The sequence below is a fragment of the Pan troglodytes genome, chromosome 15 (genome assembly GCF_028858775.2).
Source record: "Pan troglodytes isolate AG18354 chromosome 15, NHGRI_mPanTro3-v2.0_pri, whole genome shotgun sequence".
Taxonomy (NCBI): Eukaryota; Metazoa; Chordata; class Mammalia; order Primates; family Hominidae; genus Pan; species Pan troglodytes.
In genome coordinates this window covers 65,187,129-65,209,772 of record NC_072413.2, presented here as the reverse complement: position 1 = coordinate 65,209,772, position 22,644 = coordinate 65,187,129, and the positions used below count along the sequence as shown (strand labels likewise).

General features: G+C 40.0%; 1 protein-coding gene across 24 annotated transcripts in view; it reads right to left on the bottom strand.

The window, feature by feature from the left end:
- Positions 1-6,696: 6,696 nt before the first annotated feature.
- GARIN2 (golgi associated RAB2 interactor family member 2) overlaps positions 6,697-22,644 on the bottom strand; it is a 36,711-nt gene continuing 20,763 nt past the window's right edge. For 6 of the 24 annotated variants that reach the window (XM_063793587.1, XM_063793599.1, XM_063793600.1 and 3 more), the window contains 3 exons: positions 13,740-13,768; positions 10,294-11,800; positions 6,697-6,867 (listed from right to left, as the gene is read on the bottom strand). In XM_063793587.1, coding sequence (XP_063649657.1) covers positions 11,736-11,800; positions 13,740-13,768 — 94 coding nt within the window. In that variant the 3' untranslated portion in view covers positions 6,697-6,867; positions 10,294-11,735. Of the gene's footprint in view, positions 6,868-10,293; positions 11,801-13,689; positions 13,769-22,644 lie in introns of those variants that run through there. The other 18 variants (XM_063793581.1, XM_063793594.1, XM_063793593.1 and 15 more) reach the window with 8 other exon arrangements.

Genomic DNA, 22,644 nt, shown 5'->3' with positions numbered 1-22,644 from the left:
TCAGTGCTACTTTAATTAATATTTACATGTGAATACCTGTGACTGACTGGGTCTGGATGGTATCTGGCCTGAACTTTTTTTTTTTTTGAGACGGAGTTTTGCTCTTGTCACCCAGGCTGGCATGCAGTGGCGTGATCTCAGCTCACTGCAACCTCTCCCTGCTGGGTTCCAGAGATTCTCCTGCCTCAGCCTCCCTAGTAGCTGGGATTACAGGTGTGTGCCACCACGCTCAGCAAATTTTTGTATTTTTAGTAGAGGCAGGGTTTTGCCATGTTGGCCAGGCTGGTCTCCAGCTCCTGACCTCAGGTGATCCACCCATCTCAGCCTCCTAAAGTGCTGGGATTACAGGCATGAGCCACCGCACCCGGCCTGAACTTTAAAGTGTGGAACTGTAGGCCGGGCACGGTGGTTCCCGCCTGTTAGCCTAGCACTTTGGGAGGCTGAGGCGGGTGGATCACCTGAGGTCAGGAGTTCGAGACCAGCCTGGCCAACATGGCAAAACCCCATCTCTACAAAAAATACAAAAATTAGCTGGGCTTGGTAGTGCAAGCCTATAATCCCAGCTACTAGGGAGGGTGAGGTAGGAGAATCGCTTGAACCCAGTGGGAGGAGGTTGCAGTGAGCCAAGATCGCACCACGGCACTCCAGCCTGGGGGACAGAGTGAGACTCTATTTCAAAACAAACAAGCAAAGAGTGGAACTCTAATGTCTCTTCTCCTATTCTCTCTTGAACTCACTCAACTTGACATGTAAAGTCACTGATTTCAGCCACTTCGTTAAATGCAAAAGTCAGTTTTCAGTCATCCTATGTGACCTGTCTGCAGTATCTGATGAAGCTGATAATTTTCTCCATTTTCTTCTCTGGGCTTCTGAAACACCATTCTTACTTCCCTTCCCAACTCACTGGAACCTCCTCCTTAGAACCCTTTGCTGGCTCTTATTTATCTCTTTGTATGCTAATATTTGGAGTGTCCCAAAGCTCTAAAATTGAATATTTTACTTCTCTCTTTGCCTGGGTTTGAATCCCAGCTCTGTCAATTGCTAGCTGTCTGATTAGAAGAAAGTCAGTTAATTTCTCTGAAATTCAGCTTCCTTATTTATAAAATGAGTATAATAAAAGTAGCTACCTCCTACAGTGCTTGTGAAGACAAACTGAATTTATATATGACAGTGCTTAGAACAGTGCTGGACATAGTATGTATTAACTGTTTGTCTTTATTTTTATCATGATGTTCTTTATCACTCACTCCCTTTCATCTGATCTCATGGCTTCAAATTTCATCTATATACTGTTTACTCCAAATTTATCTTTAGTCTGAACTTCTGCCCTGAATTCCAGAATCCTGTATTCAACTATCAGCCGGAATCTTCATTTAGATTTCTAATGAGTATTGCAAATTTTACATGGCAGAACTATTGATTCTGACACAGTTTCCAGTTATCCAGGTGTTCTTTCACATGGCACGTTCAACCCATCAGGAAATCCTGTTTATCTACCTTCAAAATATATCCAGAATCTAACCACTTCTCCCCATCCCCACTGCTACCACCCTACTCCAGGCCATCATCATCTTTTGCCTGGATTGTTGCTCTTCCCACCTGTCATGAGACAGACTGGGGGAAGTCAGCCAGAGGAAGGGAGTTTCAGATGGAAATTACAGATCAGATATAGGAGGTAGTGCTAACTAGAAACTTGTAAAACCTGTCAGTAGAAGCAGATTATCTGAGGCTTTGCAAATTTCTTTCTCACGGAAAAGCCCTACCTTCTCATGTGATAGACTATGGCAGAATTGGAATAGGTATTGGTATTCCACCAGGTTTTTAAAAGTGTGTTGGGAAGCCAAGGCGGGCAGATTGCCTGAACTCATGAGTTCATGACCAGCCTGGGCAACATGGTAAAACCCTGTCTCTACAAAAAATACAATATTTAGCCGGGCGTGGTGGCACATGCCTGTAGTCCCAGCTACTTGGGAGGCTGAGGCAGGAGAATCACTTGGACCTGGGAGGCAGAGGTTGCAGTGAGCTGAGATTGCACCACTGCACTCCAGCCTGGGTGACAGAGTGAGACTATGTCTCCAAAAAATAAATAAATAAATAAAATAAAATAAAAATGTGTTGGTGGAATGGGAGACATGGGAACAGCACAGTGGATCCCTTTTAGGGCTCTTGGAGAAAATAGATACTGTTTTCTTTTTTTTCTATTTTCCAGAATAATTTTAGAAGAACTTTTAAAACCGTATTTGGAAATATAAATGGTTTTAAATTTGTAGCTGTGTAAATCTGTAGCTGGTGCTAGGACCTGACTAAATATTTAGACTAAAAGCTTTCAGGCCTCATGGCCTCTGGGTAACACTTCAAGCAAATGCAGGAAGGCAGAACAGCACACAAGTCTCCCAAGCCTTGTTATCTCAGCTCAGGGCACTGGAGAGCTGAGAACAGTTTGGCAACACGCATAAAAATGCACTGATTTTTTTTCCTTTTAAGTTTAGACTGAATATAGGCTATGAATATACCTAGGATCTTGGTAAAATGTGAGAATTCACTTTAATGAAGAAAATGGAGCGATTTCAAAGGGTGTTCAGCAGTTTAGTCAACATTTCATAAGTTCTTATCTAAAATATACACAGAAGGACAAGCTCTTTTAATAGTAGAAGTAGAGATAAATGAGATTTTGTGATACAAAATTACATGCAAATGTAATTTCTCCCTTGCTGCAGGTCAGGAAGCCAGAAGCAGCTTAACTGGGTGGCTCTGAGGTTACAAGCAGGATGTCAGCTCTGGACTGCAGTCACCTGAAGGCATGACTGGGACTAAAGGATCTGCCTCCAGGAGTCTCACTCACATACCTGTTAGCTAGAGGTCTCTGTCCTTGTCATTTGGCCTTGTTCCTTGTCATAAGACTTGGCCTCTGTTTCTTGTCATAAGGAACAGCTGGTTTCCCCCATGGCAAATGATCTAAGGATGTGACAGCTGGCTTCCACCAGGGCAAATGACTTAAGAGAGGGAGCAACAAAGACAGAAACCATGGGCTGTTTTATGACCTAGTCTCCAAAACCACACACCACCACTGCCATCTTACTGTCTAGAAGCAAGGCGCTAAGTCCAATCTGTACCCAAAGGAAGCAATAGGCTCCATCCCTTGAAGGGAGGAGAATAAAGCATTTGTAGACATATTTTTAAAACCACCAGATAATCTAATGTGTGATAAGTACTATAGACACAAATTATCATGTTAATTTTTTTTTTTTTTTTTTTTTAAAGACACAGTCTCACCCTGTCACCCAGGCTGGAGTACAGTGGCATGATCTCAGCTCACTGCAACCTCTGCCTCCCAGGTTCAAGCAATTCTCCTACCTCAGCCTCCCTAGTAGCTAGGATTACAGGCACCCGCCACCATGCCCAGTTAATTTTTTTGTGTTTTTAATAGAGACAGGATTTCACCATGTTGGTCAGGCTGGTCTCTAACTCCGACCTCAAGTGCTCCGCCCACCTCGGCCTCCCAAAGTGCTGGGATTACAGGTGTGAGCCACTGAGCTTGGCCTATTGAGGTATAATTTATATGTAAAAAAGGCACCTATTTTAAAGTATTTAGTTGGATAAATATACACACTAATGTAACCACCACCGCAATCAGGAGATAGAATATTTACATCAGGCTGGACCCAGTGGCTCAGGCCACTTTGACAGGCTGAGGTGAGAAAATCACTAAAGGCCATGGGGTTGAGACCAGTCTGGGCAACATAGCAAGACCCTGTCTCTACAGAAAAATTTAAAAATTAGCTGCATATGGTGGCATATACCTGTAGTTCAAGCTACTTCAGAGGCTGAGGTGGGAAGATCACTTGAGCCCAGGAGTATGAGGTTACAGTGCCACTGCACTTCAGAACAAGATCCTGTCTCAAAAAAAAAAAAAAAAAAAAAAAAAAGAACATTTTCATCACCTTAAAAAGTTTCCTCAAACTACTTTGCAGTCAATATCCTCCTGGCTACCCACAACCCCAGGCAACCACTAATCTGATTTGTCTTTATAAATTAGTTTTGTCTCCTAAATCTTCATATAAAAGGAATTATATAGCATGTACCCAACCTGTTTCTAAGGTTCACCCATGTGTTGTTGCATTTACAGTAGTCCACCCACCCCTCATCTTCAGGGGATATCTTCCAAGATCCCTCGTGATGCCTGAAACCTTGGATAGTACGGAACCCTGTATACACCGTGTTTTTCAATCTGATCATCAAGAAGGCTACTGACTAAGGGGCAGGTAACATATACAGCCTGGATAGCTGCAAGGGGATGATTCCTGTTCCAGGTGGGATGGTGTGAGATTTCATCATGCTACTTAGAATCGCATGCAATTTAAAACCTATGAATTATTTATTTCTGGAACTATTTAATATTTTTTGACCACAGGTAACTGAAACTGTGGAAAAGCACAACTGTGGATAAGGGAGGACTTTTGTATTCCATAGTTAAGTTTCTTTTTGTTGCTAAGTAGTATCACTGTATGACCATACGACAATTTGTTTAGTCATTCACCTGTTGATGGGCATTTTGGTGTTTCTAGTTTTTTGCTATTATGAACAAAACTATGACTATTTGTGTATGAGTCTTATTTTGAATATATGTCTTGTGAACATGTTTTTAGTTTTTTTGAAATTTGATCATATATCTTTTTTTTTCTTGAGAGAGGGTCTTGCTCTGTCACCCAGGCTGCAGTACAGTGGCATGATCATGGGTCACTGCAGCCTCGACCTCCCGAGCTCAAGCAATCTTCCATCCTCAGTCTCCTGAATAGCTGGGACTATAGATATGGGCCATCATACCCAGCTAATTTTTTGTGGAGACAGGGTATCACTTTGTTACCCAGGCTGATCTCAAACTACTGAGCCCAAGCAATCCTCCTGCCTCAGCCTCCCAAAGTGCTGGGATTATAGGCATGAGAGACCACATCCAGCTGATCATATGTCTTAACTTAATTTTCCAAACTCTTTTCCAGGGTGGTTGTACACCAACTACAGTGTATGCTGCCTTTTGAAGGATTGTGTTGCTAGATAGAAATAGAAAGTTATAACTCATAGTTATAGCTTTCTACCTGTAAGAATCAATTTATTAATCTTTTTCCCCCCAAGTGAACAAAAGTAAAAGTTACAGATAATCTGTATCAAGAAAACAGTTTCTATGATGCTATAGCCATCTCTAAATTAGAAACTGTTGGTTTACGTATATACCTAACTTAAAAACGTTAGTCTCCTCTTGGTTTCATGGAATCTCTGTTTTCACTCCTGATTGTGAAGGTTGGAAACAAACTTCTTCTGTCTTTGGAACAGCAGGGAGAGGAGGAGGAGGAATTCCCTAGGCTGTGGGCCAAGAGACTGGGTAGATGGTTTTTCTCTAGAGCAGTGCTGTCTGATGGAAATCTATCATGAGCCACATTTTTTTGTGTGTAATTTGTGACACATTGCTTAATAGGCACATCAAAAGAGTAAAAAGAAAGATTAAATTAATCCTTAAATATTTTTATTTAACCAATATATTCAAATATTATCATTTAAACATATAATCAATATAATACACATTAAATATTTTACATTCTTTTTTTCTCAAAGACTTCCAAATCTGGTGTATATTTTACACTTATGGTATATCTCAATTTGGACACTAGATTTTCAACAGTTGAAGTGAAAAATGTAGCCCTACCAAAACAATAAAGTTGTGTTTAATGGAAAAATATTCTACACTGTTCTAGTTTTAAAATTAGAATTTACATTTATTAAAAATAATCTAAAATTCAGCTTCTCAGTCACACTAGCTACATTGCAGGTGCTCAATAGCCATATATGCCTACTGGCCATCATATGGGACTGCACAGTTCTAGAGGGTTGCTTGTGGGCCAGGAAGGGAAAGATGGAGATAAGAGATATTCTCAGTTCACAGTAGAAAAACCAGTACTATTTGTGTGAAATTTGAGTTAAATAGATTTCCATTGCTTTAAAAAAACCTAACTACCCTTATTCTGAATTTAAAAGCATGAGTTCTAATGTGAATCGCAAATTTGCGTTTAGCTTGGCTGTTGGGCTTCTTGGGTTCAAAGGTCATCTCCACCATTTTCTAGCTGTGTGACTTGGACAAGTAACTTTAACCTCTAAGCTTCACTTTCACCACCTGTAAAACAGGGGAAAATAGTAGTGTCTCTCATATTACTGTGAAGATTAAGTGAGATAATGGATAAAAAACATGTTGTAGCATGACTGGCAGCATTTAGAAAATAAGTGATGGCTTTTAAAAAGTCAAACCATTCTCTGGATGGGGACTGTCTGTAGTTTCCTTTTTATTTTTAAAAGTACATGGATTTTTTTTAACCTGTTTGAAAATGACACACTGATTCAATAAATACTGTCTCTCAGCACCAGGTACTCAGCTAGAACAAAAGATGAAATGAACACAGTCCCTACCTTGAATGACCTCACATTCTCCAATGTTAGAAACAAAACAGTGTTGGCCTAATATACAAATGAGAAAAGTGAAACCAAGAGAATAACAAATTTTTCCATCAATCCCAAAGAAAAGAAACCCCATCCATAAAAACTGAGTTTATGAATTGAAAATCTTACCGTTTTGCATAATCCTCTAGCTTCCTTTAAAATAGATACCCACAATTAAAATAGTTAAGATTTATGAAATTAGGTTGACATGGATTTGAATTCGTAATGATTAGTCATAGGCTTTATTTCTGCCACGTGGAAGACACTGCTTGGTTTTCCTCTTGCACTGATTGTCTTTTCCTGAGCTGTGTTTGCTTTTTAGTTTAGTAGTTTGTATCTGATTTTAAAAAAAGGTGGAGAAGTCAGTTCATTTAATTCAAATGTCTGAAATAGAGAATATTTTTAGTGTTATTACTGTTAAGTATAAGACAAGATAAACTAGATACAGGTAAAATAAATGCTTGAAACAAATAAAATTATATTTATACTACAACTTTTCTTCTTGATATAAAAAATAAAGATCCTTTGGATGAATAACATCTCTTTTTTTTAATCTAGCCATTAAAACATTATTAAACTTAATTTCTTTTTTTTTTTTTTTGAGACAAAGTCTCACTCTGTCACCCAGGCTGGAGTGCAGTGGCACAATCTCGGCTCACTGCAACCCCTGCCTCCTGGGTTCAAGCAATTTTCATGCCTCAGCCTCCTGAGTAGCTAGGATTACAGGTGCCCACCACCACATCCAGGTGATTTTTGTCTTTTTAGTAGAGATGAGGTTTCACCATGTTGGCCAGGCTGGTCCCAAACTCCTGACCTCAGGTGATCCACCCGCCTTGGCCTCCAAAAGTGCTGGGATTATAGGCGTGAGCCACCGCACCCGGCCAAGAAACTTAATTTCTTAAAATTGTTGTTTTTAAAAGCTGTTTCTACCCAAGGAAAAACCTGTCCATTCAGGATGTTAAGATTAAGATTATGGGCTTTTACTCTTTTAAATTTCTAGCAAAAATAAACAAAAAATAAAATTAAAATTCTATACCTGCTATTGAATTATTTGCAAGTTCTTAATCTGTGCTGTACTGAGTCCTAAGATTTGGTCATAAGACCTACAAACATCATAATATGCTATAGTAAATAAGAGTCCAAATAACTTTCTCATTACTTCAGTTGTAATAAGATGAAGTCTTTCACATTATTTGTAATAATATGAAGTCTGTATTAGTAACTAACTTTTTCTACCATTAAAAAAAATCTACCTTTTCCCATATATCAGCAATTCAAAATATAAGTATTTGGGAGCAAATTTTTCTTTTTTTTCTTTTTTTTTTTTTTTGAGACAGCATCTTACTCTGTTGCCCCGGCTAGAGTACAGTGGCGCGATCTCGGCTCACTGCAACCTCCGCCTCCCGGGTTCAAGCAATTCTCCTGCCTCAGCCTCCTGAGTAGCTGGGACTACAGTCATGTGCCACCATGCCCGGCTAATTTTTGTATTTATAGTAGAGCTGGGGTTTCACCATATTGGCCAGGCTGGTCTCGAACTCCTGACCTCGTGATCCACCCACCTCAGCCTCCCAAAGTGCTGGGATTACAGGCGTGAGCCACCACGCCCAGCTGGGAGCAAATTTTTCAATTTAATAAGTCAAAATTTAAATATGGTATAATTTTTTGTCATTCTTTGCATTTGCAGCTCTCTGTTAATGAGACCCTAATATTTGAAATTTTGTTGCTGAATATATCCATCAAGGGATTGAAATCATTGTAAAATATTGAGTTACCTTGAAAGAAATTTCTCTTTTTAAATTCTATATTATATTGAAAGATGGCAGAGCTTCAGACTCTGTCTAGGTGGATGTAGGAGCCAGCACGTGTCACCCTGTATGCCACCCATCGCTGTCTCCACACCATACAACAAGTTAAGGGGAATATTAGGAGCATTCTTAAGGGGGAAAGAAGTCACAAAGGAACAGGTACAGATCAGGAAATGTATGTGGAGGCCAGGGAATTATGGAGTGTGGACATTTGTTGTTTTTCAGCCACAGTGTTCTCCTCTGGTCCATTACCTTTCACCTACAGTGTGCATCTTGTGGGGCCCTGTTAATAAACAAAATGCTCGGCCAGGGACAGTGGCTCACGCCTGTAATCCCAGCACTTTGGGAGGCTGAGGCGGGTGGATCACTTGAGGTCAGGAGTTTGAGACCAGCCTGGCCAACATGGTGAAACCCCGTCTCTACTAAAAATACAAAAATTAGCCAGGTGTGATGGTGTGCGCCTGTAGTCCCAGCTACTTGGGAGGCTGAAGCAGGAGAATCTCTTGAATCCAGGAGGCAGAGGTTGCAGTGAGCCAAGATTGTGCCACTGCACTCCAGCCTGGTGACAGAGCGAGACTCCGTCTCAAAAAAACAAAACAAAAAAAACTAGCTGGTTGTGGTGGTGCTTGTCTGTAATCCCAGCTACCCAGGAGGCTGAGGCATGAGAACCACTTGAACCCAGGAGGCAGAGGTTGCAGTGAGCCAAGATTGCACCACTGCACTCCAGCCTGGGCGACAGAGCAAGATTCAGTCTCAAAAAAATAAAAATAAAAATAAATAAACAAGTAAATAAACAAAATGCTCAAGTGCTAAGCTGGCTTTGGTGGCAGAGTGACAGAAGGGTGGACAGAAGAGTGAGCACCTTGATTCCATCAGCAAGGCCCTGCCAAGATGGGCAAGGGGTTACTGCCCAGGCCACCCGTGGTCCACCAACCTCCCCCCTTCAATACTGTGAACTCAGCCCTTATGAGCATGCGCGCACGCACACACACACACACACACACACACACACACACACACACACACACACTCACAGCATTAGCTTTACGAAGGAGGCAACAGAAGACACAATGGCCCTAAAATTGCATTGCTTCCACTCTTTCTGTGCTACTGGGTGTTGTTATCATGGCTGAGAGAAGTTTCATTTTTCAGCAACGCACTGCAGAGCTGGTGTTTTGAACAAACTTAGAATACAGTAGGCCAGGGCCACCCTATACAGCTGTGCAGATTATGAATTGCACATAAACTACAATGTGGATGGTGTGTACAAGCTACATAACTGTACATGACAGCCCTGCAGGCACTCTACGAATATCTGTATCATTTTGCTATGAAAAAAAAGAGGTCTTGATTGTATTGGCTGATCTAAAAAGCAGGTTGGGAAAGAGCATGATAAGGTTGCAAAGAAGTATAGAAATGAGAAGAATCGCTATGGTAGTGCAGCACATAATTCTCTTCCAGTGCCTCACCTGAAGCCCCCTCTCCTCCTCCCTGTGCTGATGTTATCTTTTGACCCATGATGGATTCTAGAGCAGAAACCACAACAAACCCCTAACATTTCATTCCACTTATATTGTTACTACAGTAGAATAAGATTTAATGTTAAAAGATCCCACTTATTGGCCGGGCGCGGTGGCTCACGCCTGTAATCCCAGCACTTTGGGAGGCCGAGGCGGGCGGATCACGAGGTCAGGAGATGGAGACCATCCTGGCTAACACGGTGAAACCCCGTCTCTACTAAAAATACAAAAAATTAGCCGGGCGTGGTAGCGGGCGCCTGTAGTCCCAGCTACTCGGGAGGCTGAGGCAGGAGAATGGCGTGAACCCGGGAGGCGGAGCTTGCAGTGAGCCGAGATCGCGCCACTGCACTCCAGCCTGGGCGACAGAGCGAGACTCCGTCTCAAAAAAAAAAAAAAAAAAAAGATCCCACTTATTAACAACTTTTTTGTGTGACAGTATCATAGCTATCATGTATTCCTATAGAGAGTTATAATTAAAAAGTTACCTTTAGTTTGTCTTACATGTTTTTCCATCAACTTTGTCTTTTTCTGTTTTACTTTTCTTTCCTCACATTCATTCCCTTGAGAAAGGGGCAAACAGATGAGGCACAAGTTTGAGGAAATTAGAAGGAGATTTGATATGAGGGGAGAGAACTAGAGGGAAAAAAGAAAAAGAATAAGGAAAGTAAAGGAGAGATCAATAGAGACGAAGTGAGAAAGAAAAAAAGCCAAAAGCAGGAGGAAAAAAAAGGCACAGAAGGAGAAAGAACTTATTTTGAATATTAAATTCAGATTATGTTCTAACCACCTCATCAAAAATGTATTTATTCTTTGCAATGGAGCTTATTGTTGAATTTCACAAGCAGGTTCCCTTTTAGAGGGCTCCCTCCTTTTTTATTAAGCCTGGGTTTTATAAACAAAGAATGAACCTGGCTGCTTAGGATTCCAAGGAATTTGGTTTGTAATATTTAAGAGGAACATGGAAAAGAAAGATGGGTAAGGGTAGGAAGGAAACTCCCAATATTTTATGTGATTTTTCCTTCTCTTCTTTTCTTGAATCTCTATCCTTTGTCTCTTTTCATCTTGGAAAAAATATCAAAGAATCAGAGATAAGCCCATAATTTGGGCTCACTGTAAAAAAAAAAATTTAAAAGTTAAGGAGAATAAAGCCTAGAAAGGTAAAAACTTAAAGCTAAGAAAGGAGAGAAATGGGGCCGGGCACAGTGGCTCATGTCTGTAATCCTGGCACTTTGGGAGGCTGAGGTGGGCGGATCATGAGGTCAGGAGATTGAGACCATCCTGGCTAACACAATGAAACCCCATCTCTACTAAAAATACAAAAACAATTAGCTAGGCATAGTGGCACGCATCTGTAGTCCCAGCTACTCGGGAGACTGAGGCAAGAGAATCGCTTGAACCTGGGAGGCGGAGGTTGCAGTGAGCTGAGATCGTGCCACTGCGCTCCAGCCTGGGCGACAGAGTAAGACTGTCTCAAAAAAAAAAAAAGAAAAGAGAGAAATGAACTCAGATCCAGAGAGACAAATTTAACCTGGACCCTATTTCATGCATAAACTTGTCATAAAAACAGTGCATTTGAAGTGCCACTTTATCCCAAAACCTTATGCAGAAAAGGAGAAAAAAAATTTAACTTTCGCAAACTGCTGAGAGGTTTGAGAGATGAATTTGAGATCATGGTCCCTAACTAGCATTGCTGGGTGAATGTGAATCAGATGAGCTTAATAATGCCAGGAATTTGCTTTACTACTATGGGGAGCAGTTATTATTCTGATTTCCGCCTATAATATAAATTAGAATTACGGACTCATTTTTAATTTGTACTCCAATTACATTTAATAAAATGAGGTATTAAGATTCAGCCAGTCTTTGCTTTTCTTGGGGTACAGGGTGTTAAGTGAGAGTAAAAGTGTATGGAAGGGGAACAGGTGATTTAGAGGAGAGTGAAAATGGGGAAAGAAATGCTAATCAGGGGAAAAACTGAAAAACTATACAAGCCTAAGTAAGAAAAAAGTGGGAAAACATGGGAGAAAAAGGTGGAAAGAAATAAGAAATACATAAGAGAAAACAAACAGGGAAAATAATTAATACTTTGTGGAAAACTACATGCCCATTTTGTAAGTTGTACCACCCTTGTGATTTAACAAGCCCAGAGTGGAATTTTTCTGCTCATTTGCTTAGCTCCTGATTTCCAAAGCCCCATTTCAAGCTGCCTGCTAGATTGTCGAAGATGAGTCCCAGGACTACAAACATGGCAGCTCATAGAATCTTAACTACCAAAAGGGTTTTGAGACAGCGAATCATGCCCTCCTCTTTTCTTGTAAGCTATGATAGCATTTCCCTATAATGTTCTCAGGTTCAGTAGTATAGATTGGAATATAGGCCAAACCACATTACAGTGAAGTTCATCTCATATTTTTAGACACTAAAGCCCAATGGGGGCCAGGCGCAGTGGCTCACGCCTGTAATCCCAGCACTTTGGGAGGCCAAGGCAGGGGGATCACTTGAGGTCAGGAGTTCGAGACCAGCCTGGCCAACATGGTGAAACCCCATCTCTACAAAAAATACAAAAATTAGCCAGGCGTGGTGGCAGGTGCTTGTAACCCCAGCTACTTGGGAGGCTGGAGCAGGGGAATCACTTGAACCCAGGAGGTAGAGGTTGCAGTGAGCCAAGATTGTGCCACTGCACTCTGGCTTGGGCGAAAGAGGGAGACCCCATCTCAAAAAAAAAAAAAAAAAAAAAAAAGCCCAGTGGGAAGGCCCAAAGACAAATCCCATTTGTGTAAAAACCTATTCTATAATGATTTGCTGTTTTTTGTGGGACTGACTCTTGTACATGTGACTAAAACTGCCTTCAAGTATTCTTGCTTTTTGAAGCAGTATTTTTTTTTCTCTTCACTTATGCCAAGTTAAATGTTCCTTCCATAGTGTTCTTTTATGTGCATGACTGAAGCTGAGGCTTGGTCTGTCTCCCAGGTTTGAAAGTAACTTAGAGCTGGTTCAGCACTCAGCAAAGAGAGAGATTTGCCTATAAGACAACCTATAAGAGGTGCCTATAAGACAACCTCCACATTAAAAGTTCGTTACAGGCTAAAGATTCTTAGAACATGGCAATATAAAAAGAAAAATCATCACTCCCCACTGCCAAATAAAACCCAAACATTAAATAGGTCCAGGGCGGTGGCTCACTCCTATAATCCCAGCACTTTGGGAGGCCCAGGTGGGCAGATCACTGGACATCAGGAGTTCGAGACCATCCTGGCCAACATGGTGAAAAATCCAAAATTTAGTTAGGCGTGGTGGCAAACGCCTGTAATCCCAGCTACTCAGGAGGCTGAGGCAGCAGAATCACTTGAACTCAAAAGGCAGAGAGGTTGCAGTGAGCAAGATCACACCACTGCACATCAGCCTGGGCAACAGAGACTACGCCTCACAAAAAAAAACAACAAGCAAACAAACAAAAACATTAAATAGTATCACCTGGTAGAGGCTAAAGACGTAGGAGGAACAAAGAGGAGCTGGATAATTTTACATTTACCAAAAATTTAGTTGTGGACCATTCCCGTTATACATCAGCAAGGATGGCAGGTCCCATGATTGCTGTAGTTTGCATTCTGCCTGCAGAACTAGGCTTGGCGTGGTTTATGCTTGATGATTTAGATACAGGGAACTGGGAAACTAAACCAGTGCAGAAAAAGAAAACTGAAGTAGTAAAGTACCATAATGTTTTCCACTTGAAAGATAGCCTGAGGATCGGCTTTGAGAAAGAGTTTCTTCAGTATAGGATTCTCAGAATGGAGCATAGTGAAGAAAGGAAATGCATCAAAAAGTCTAGCTGAATTCCTTTGCTCTTAGCCACACTACTCTTCTAGGAACCAGAGATGACTACTGAATACCAGGGATCACAATAAAACATGTAGTGGAATTTGTTCCATACCTGAAGTGTTTGATTCAGTTCTCAAGCTCCTGTAAAAATAAATAGCACATCTCAAAAATTTGCCAGCATAACCACAAATATTTAGAAAAGATTTACTAGATATAAAATAACCGGTCATTCTTTAAATGCTCTGTGGGTAGTAATGAAACATGTTTAGCAAGCCTAGGTCATTGCTGATTATAGAACATATGAGAATAAAATTACCTAAATTTCTGCAACATGTGGACTATTCAATCTGTAAAAGCCATAAAAGTTTATTGCACGTAATAATATGTAATCTATTCTTATTATATCTATTGCCAGTCACTCCATAGGGCTGCTGGCATCCCCAACACTGCCGCCTCCTTGTCCTTCCCTTATCAGGCTGAGAGAAGTTAACTGCTGCTGCTGAGCCGTGTAAATAAATAAGGTCAATTATGTTGGGAATATAGGGTTTCAAAGAGACCTGGGGATAAATTCTGAAATGGATGGTTAGGAGAAATCACCAACTTCTGGTAGCTTCTTTACCACCAAGTCTTTGGCTTTACCAGGGGTGGCCATGCTTGGGAATCTTGTAGCAAATAATGTAACTTATTTACATTTAATAACATTTCTTACGGTTGCTGGATAAAAGAAGAGGCTAGCAGTTTTTTAGATTTCACTTTCAGAAATGTCTTTGGATAAAGAAGCTTATTTTCTGTGCTCCTGATTTTTAAAACTGATAATAATCAAAATACTTATTTCCTTAACCTCATTGGTATACTAAAACATAAACTTAAGTCACATAATTTTCACCAAATTCTTATTTCTTGACACATTTTCAATAAGTATTTTGGAAGTATTGAATAAAACAAATAGTTTAGGAAGAATAATTATCTTAGCTATTATCCTACAAAATAAACATGCAAAGACATAATTGTGGTCCATTTTAAGGGGACTGGCAAATACACCCAGTTCAAGTTCTACAATGGATCTTTCAGAAAGTAAATGTTAAAATCGTAATTTTCTATACAGTTTGCAAATATTCATATAGTCTTTATCAAATAGATCTGATGACTTAAATGAAGGTTAAGCTTAATGACAAAAATTTTCAAGAGACTGAGAAGCATCAAGTAAATATACCTTGAAAAATAGATGCAAATTAAAATAAAGCCTGCCACTATCCTCTTTGAAACAAAGGAAAGAGCCATGGTAGAACTACTGTCAAGATATGAGAAAAAAATATAAATGTTTTATAAAGTAAATTCTTCATTTCTAAAGGAACTAAAGTGACAGTATAGATAAGTTTAAGTTTCCAACATTTTTCACTCATCTAGATTTAAGATGCTCAATTTAAATTTTAAAGACTAGTAAATCTGAGGGCACAATATTCAACAAGGTCATCATTTACTTTTTTTTTTTTCCTGAGAAAAGGTCTCCCTCTGTTACCCAGGCTAGAGTGCAGTGGCTCTATCATGGCTCTTTGCAGCCTTGACCTCCCAGCTCAAGCAATCCCCTTGCCTCAGCCTCCTGAGTAACTGGGACCTCAGGTGTGCACTACCACGCCCAGATAACTTTTTTCGTTTTTCTTTTTTGTAGGGACAGGGTCTTGACATATTGCCCAGGGTGGTCTTGAGCTCCTGAGCCCAAGCCATCCTCCCGCCTGGGCCTCTCAAAGTTTTGGGATTACAGGCATGAGCCGTTGCACCCAGCCTAATTTTTTATCAGTGTTCCAAAGTACACAGTTATAAAGTGTCACTGAAATCCATGGTTTTGGAGAAGAAAAATAATACATATAACTTATTTTTCAGCCTCACTAGCATTACTAAATCCCACTAATGTCTCTGCAATACATCAGTAGTGAATTCCATTCTCTTCTTAGAATATTACATCTTTCATCCATAATTAACATTCTCAAATTAGACTCTAGCTAGTAATTATGTTCCTGATGCAAATAGGCAATAAAAAGAAATCCATGCTTTATGAAATTGGGCTTAAGAGGATTACTTATAACCAAAATTTGTTTTGTTTTGTTTTTCTTCATCTATTTATTTCTCTCCAGTAGAGTCAGCTGATAAATGGCGTAGGGAGCTGAGAAGGGAGGGCTGAGACCTTGAAGAATTTGAGATTTGTTAATTCTCAAGATCTTTTATACCTTTAAAATTCTATGATTTTTGCTATTTCTTTAGGGATTCTTTTTTTTATCATTTCTAATAATGATCATAATAGTGAGACTAATGAAACAGTACCTGCTGAGCCTTTTTCATCCTAACAAAGTTATTCTTATAATTTTTAATGTTTTAAAAAGCTATTAAGGGGTAGTGTAGAAAAATTCTCAGGGAGTGATGTCAGCAAGATGGCTGACTAGAGACACCTGTCATTCATCCTTCTCCCACAAGAAAGGACCAAAGCAATGAATAAACTGCTAAGATGTGACTGGGGTGTCAAAGGAAGGTCACTGGAGGGCAGCTGGGGAGCAGAGACATGTCTGTGGTGATGGAACGTCCAGGAGGGTAGTGTGGAGGCACCTATATCACCCATGTGGACTAGATCTGCCCAGAGTCAGGAGAGACCTCCCATTGCAGGGAAAACGTAAGCAGAAGAGCCCCACCAGCCCCCATTGCTACCAAAAACACCTACAGTCCTTACAACAGGAGAATCCCACAGTCCTCACAAGCCCTGAGCCTAGTTTTGGGAGTTGCTAGGAATTCACACAGCTGCATTGCCCCAGGTTAAGAGCACAAGGTATGCACTTCCTACTCCCCAATCACCACCTGTGAGCCAAACTGCTGCTTGAGACCAGAGCCACCTCTGGAGAGTAACCTGCTCTGGGGGGCCACTGGCCACCGCATCTCTCCAGCCCTAGGGCTCCATCTCCATTCCACCAAGCCCACACTGGTGGCTGAACACGACAACACCACCTGTGCAGAACCTGGGCCAGGATCTGCTGTGGCTTTGGCTTTACATAGCAGGGAAACCAACCCTCACTGCTGCACTTCTAGCCAGAGGGAGAGTACGACAGTCTTATCCATGGAAAACCCACCCTTGAGTCAGCCAAACTGCTGCATACACACCCTCAAGTGAGAGAGACCCCTGAACCTCTAAACAGCTTGATATACCCTTGGGCAAGCAGAATGGCTATGTGCTGTGCTTAGGGCACAAAGAAACTGTTCCGCAGTGCCTCCATCCCCTACAGATATGTTTCTGGCCTGCCCAATGACCCTGCACCCAAAATCAGGGTCTAAGACATAGTCCTGCAGGTTGCTCCTGACGGGCATGCCCCCAGGCCAGCCAAACAGGCAAGAACCCATATCCTGGACCAGAGAAACAGTCCCATAAGCCACCCAGGTTGACATGCCCCAGGCTGCCAAGCAGCCCTGTATCCACATATCAGGCCTCAGAAACAGCCCACAGGCTGTCCCCAGTGAGCACGTCCCTGAGTCAGCCAAGCAGAGTTGCACTTGTGTTCCAGATTTGAGAAACGGCTCTGTGGGCCACCCGCCCAGTAAACATGCCCCCAGATCACCCACACCCAAGCAGCTGTGCACCCACATCCCTGGTGCATAGCTCTGAGAAACACCAGGCCTGAGAAACAGCTCTGTAGGCTGCTACTCATAGACAACAACTGTGTGATCATGCTTCTGGCCACAGTAACAGCCCCATGGCCCCAAACCCAGCAAGCCAGACCTCAGGTTGGCCAACCCACTGTGTGTATGTGCCTGTCTGTCCTTGACCTGAGAAACAGCCTGGTGAGCCTACCCCTGGCAAAGCTGCACCACTGATGCCACAAACTCTCTAAGCCTAGGCCACTGAGAAACTTGCAAACACTAAAGAAACTACATGGAGACTACACTATTGCATCCACTTAGAACCAAAGCCAATGCAACCCACTGAACTGACATCCCAAGACCCATTCATATAAATAAGTCTTTCCCTGTGACACTACTCCATAAAATTGGAGGAGGCATTTTTTCCATTAGATGCACAGAACTCAACATAGGACCACAGGATACATGACACTTCCAAAGGAAAACAATAATTCTCCAGTAACAAACATCAATAATAAGAAAATATAGAAAATGTCAGAAAAAGAATTTAAAATAATAATCTTAAGAAAACTCTTAAGATTAAACTCTTAAGATTAAAATCTTTTACAGATAAACCAAAACTAAGGAAATTCATCATCACTAGATTGGCCTTACAAAAAATGCTCAAGGGACTTATATATAGAAATGAAAAGATGATAGCCACCATCATGCAAACATGCAAAACTATAAAACTCACTGGTAGAGCTGATACACAAAGGAGAAAGAGAAAGCAATAAAACCTTATCACTACAGAAAATCACTCAACTGCAAAAATAAACAATAAGAGAAGTAAGGAGCAAATGATATACAAAACAACCAGAAAACATGTAACAAAATGACATGAGTAAGTCTTTACCTATCACTAATAACCTTAAATGTAAATAGATTAAAATTCCCTGCTTAAAAGATATAGACTGGCTGAATGGATTTTTAAAAAAATGACCCAACTATATGCTGCTTACATGAAACTTACTTCACCTGTAAAGATGCATATAGACTGAAAGTGAAGAAATGAAACAAGATATTCGATGCAAATGGAAACCAAAGTCAAGCAAGAGTAGCCATATTTATATCAGATAAAACAGAATTTATGTCAGAAACTGTAAAAAAAAAGATGAAGAAAGTCATTCTATAGTTATAAACGGATCAATTTAACGTGAAGATATAACAATTGTAAATATACATGAACACTGGAGCACCCAGATTTATAAAGCAAATATTAGATCTAAAGGCAAATAGAGATCCCAATACAATAATAGCTGGGGACTTCAACACCCACTCTTAGCCTTGGACAAATCATCTAGACAGAAAATCATCAAAGAAACATGGAATTTAAACTGCATCACAGACCAAATGACTTAACAGACATTTATAGAACATTTCATCCAACAGCTGCACAGTACACATTCTTTTCATCAGCATGTGGAATATTCTCCGGGATTGACTATGTGTTAGGACACAAAACAAATGTCAAAAAGTTTATCCAAAATTTTTAAAAATCAAAATCTTATCAAGTATTTTATCTGACCACAATGGAATAAAACTAGAAATCAATAACAACAGGAACATTCAAAAGTATACAATACATAAAAATTAAACAACATGCTCCTAAATGACCAGTGGGTGAAGGAAGAAATGAAGGATGCTATTTAAAAATTTACTGATACAAATGGAAATAGAAATACAATATACCAACACTTATGGGGGCACAGCAAAAGCAGTATTAAGAGTCAAGTTTATAGTGATAAATACCTACATCCAAAAACTAGAAAGATGTCAAATAAATAACCTAATGATGCACCTTGAGGAACTAGAAAAGCATGAATAATCCAAACTCAAAATTAGTAGAAGGAAAGAAATAATAAAAGAGCAGAAATAAATGAAATGGAGACTGAAAAAAAAAAAAACCCAAAATATTAACAAAACGTGATTAACTCATTCTATGAGGCCAGCATTGCCCTGATACCAAAACCAGACAAGGACATGACAAAAAAAGAAGACTACAGGTTAGTATCCCAGATGAATATAGATGACAAAATCCTCAAGAAAACAAAATCCACAGAACTGTACAACACAAGGAGTAAATCTTAATGTAATGTAAACTATGGACTATAGTTAATAACAGTGTATTAATATGTGTTCATTGACCATAACAAATGTACCACATGTAAGATGTTAATAGAAGATACCATGGGGGATTGGTAGGAGGACACAGTGGGATGCGTGTGTGGAACTCTATGCACTATTTGCTCAGTTATTTTGTAAATCTAAAACTGCACGCAAAAAGTAAAGTTTATTAATTATTTTTCATCAAATTTTTAAAAGGCATTAACAGCGAATCTAATGGTTTAGGGCATTTGTTTTGGGCAAGGAAAGAAGTAGCTGAAATGATTCAGTTAACTTTGTGAGATTTTGATTTGTGGTATGATTTTGAAGTGTTAGACAAGGGTTGGCGGCACTGGATTTGAGACATAAGAATGAAATAAAACATAAGGAAGACATCAGAGTGACCAGACCTGATCAATGATTATTTAGGACAAATTGCTAAGTTGGATGGATTCATTTAATCTTGTTTTTTTAAAATAAATCTTATGCTTTTCTAATAAAGTCATACTCATGTATTGTAGTGAAAGGTATGTTTTCCACTGAGTAGCACCTGCCTCTATCCTTCTGCATCTTATATTCCCGTATCCCTTTCCTATTTCTGACTATTGGTTTCTGTTTTTCTCTTCCTACTTTACTCTCACTCTCTCCTGTTGTTGTTGTTGTTTTTTAATCTTTGTACTTTCTCTTCTAACACATCAGACTTACAAGTTGCCCTTCTGTCATTGTTTACTTACACTGAAATAGCTCAGTGGTTATCATAAAAAAAAAAAAACAATAGATCAGTGTTCTGGGGAGAAATTTATTTCAGTGACTTCTGTGCCTTCGGTGAAAGTAGGAAAATGTCTGTGGGTGATAACAGCAATTCCCACATTGAACCATTTTTTATCTTTTTGAGCTCCTAGTCCTGGAAGAAAGCTCCCTAGAAGATTCCTGGTGAGCCTATAGTTCTTTCCACAGCTATAAAAGCAGAATCCTTATTTTGACTGTAGGGCTTCAGGAGAAGCCATTATGAGAGGGGAATCCTTGCTTGATAGATATGACTGGCTTCTCCTAAGGAAATGGTTCCCAAATCTGAGTGTGCATTAGAATCACTTGGAACCCCATTGTCTCAGCCCAAAATCTCCTTAAGCTGATAAGCAACTTCAGCAAAGTCTCAGGATACAAAATCAATGTACAAAAATCACAAGCATTCTTATACACCAATAACAGACAAACAGAGAGGCAAATCATGAGTGAACTCCCATTCACAATTGCTTCAAAGGGAATAAAATACCTAGGAATCCAACTTACAAGGGACGTGAAGGACCTCTTCAAGGAGAACTACAAACCACTGCTCAATGAAATAAAAGAGGATACAAATAAATGGAAGAACATTCCATGCTCATGGATGGGAAGAATCAATATCGTGAAAATGGCCATACTGCCCAAGGTAATTTATAGATTCAATGCCATCCCCATCAAGCTACCAATGACTTTCTTCACAGAATTGGAAAAAACTACTTTAAAGTTCATATGGAACCAAAAAAGAGCCCGCATTGCCAAGTCAATCCTAAGCCAAAAGAACAAAGCTGGAGGCATCACGCTACCTGACTTCAAACTATACTACAAGGCTACAGTAACCAAAACAGCATGGTACTGGTACCAAAATAGAGATATAGATCAATGGAACAGAACAGAGCCCTCAGAAATAACGCCGCACGTCTACAACTATCTGATCTTTGACAAACCTGAGAAAAACAAGCAATGGGGAAAGGATTCCCTATTTAATAAATGGTGCTGGGAAAACTGGCTAGCCATATGGAGAAAGCTGAAACTGGATCCCTTCCTTACACCTTATACAAAAATTAATTCAAGATGGATTAAAGACTTAAACGTTAGACCTAAAACCATAAAAACCCTAGAAGAAAACCTAGGCAATACCATTCAGGACATAGGCATGGGCAAGGACTTCATGTCTAAAACACCAAAAGCAATGGCAACAAAAGACAAAATTGACAAATGGGATCTAATTAAACTAAAGAGCTTCTGCACAGCCAAAGAAACTAACATCAGAGTGAACAGCCAACCTATAAAATGGGAGAAAATTTTCACAACCTACTCATCTGACAAAGGGCTAATATCCAGAATCTACAATGAACTCAAACAAATTTACAAGAAAAAAACAAACAACCCCATCAAAAAGTGGGCAAAGGACATGAACAGACACTTCTCAAAAGAAGACATTTATGCAGCCAAAAAACACATGAAAAAATGCTCACCATCACTGGCCATCAGAGAAATGCAAATCAAAACCACAATGAGATACCATCTCACACCAGTTAGAATGGCAATCATTAAAAAGTCAGGAAACAACAGGTGCTGGAGAGGATGTGGAGAAATAGGAACACTTTTACACTATTGGTGGGACTATAAACTAGTTCAACCCTTGTGGAAGTCAGTGTGGCAATTCCTCAGGGATCTAGAACTAGAAATACCATTTGACCCAGCCATCCCATTACTGGGTATATACCCAAAGGACTATAAATCATGCTGCTATAAAGACACATGCACACGTATGTTTATTGTGGCACTATTCACAATAGCAAAGACTTGGAACCAAGCCAAATGTCCAACAATGATAGACTGGATTAAGAAAATGTGGCACATATACACCATGGAATACTATGCAGCCATAAAAAATGATGAGTTCATGTCCTTTGTAGGGACATGGATGAAACTGGAAATCATCATTCTCAGTAAACTATCGCAAGAACAAAAAACCAAACACCGCATATTCTCACTCATAGGTGGGAATTGAACAATGAGAACACATGGACACAGGAAGGGGAACATCACACTCCGGGGACTGTTGTGGGGTGGGGGGAGGAGGGAGGGATAGCCTTAGGAGATATACCTAATGCTAAATGACGAGTTAATGGGTGCAGCACACCAGCATGGCACATGTATACATATGTAACTAACCTGCACATTGTGCACATGTACCCTAAAACTTAAAGTATAATAATAATAAAATAAAATAAAGTAAATTAAAAAAAAATTCTACATGCAGAACAGCTATCTGAGAAGTAAAAAAAAAAAAAAAAAAAAAAAAAAAAAAAAAAAAAAAACACCACAGAATTCTATGCCCCATCCCCAAGCTTATGATTCAGTAAGATGGGGTGAGGCCTAAGCATTTACGTCTTTAACCAGTTCCCAGGTGATGCTGCTGGTCCAGCGTCCTCATTTTGAGAACAACTCATATAGAAACCTTAGAT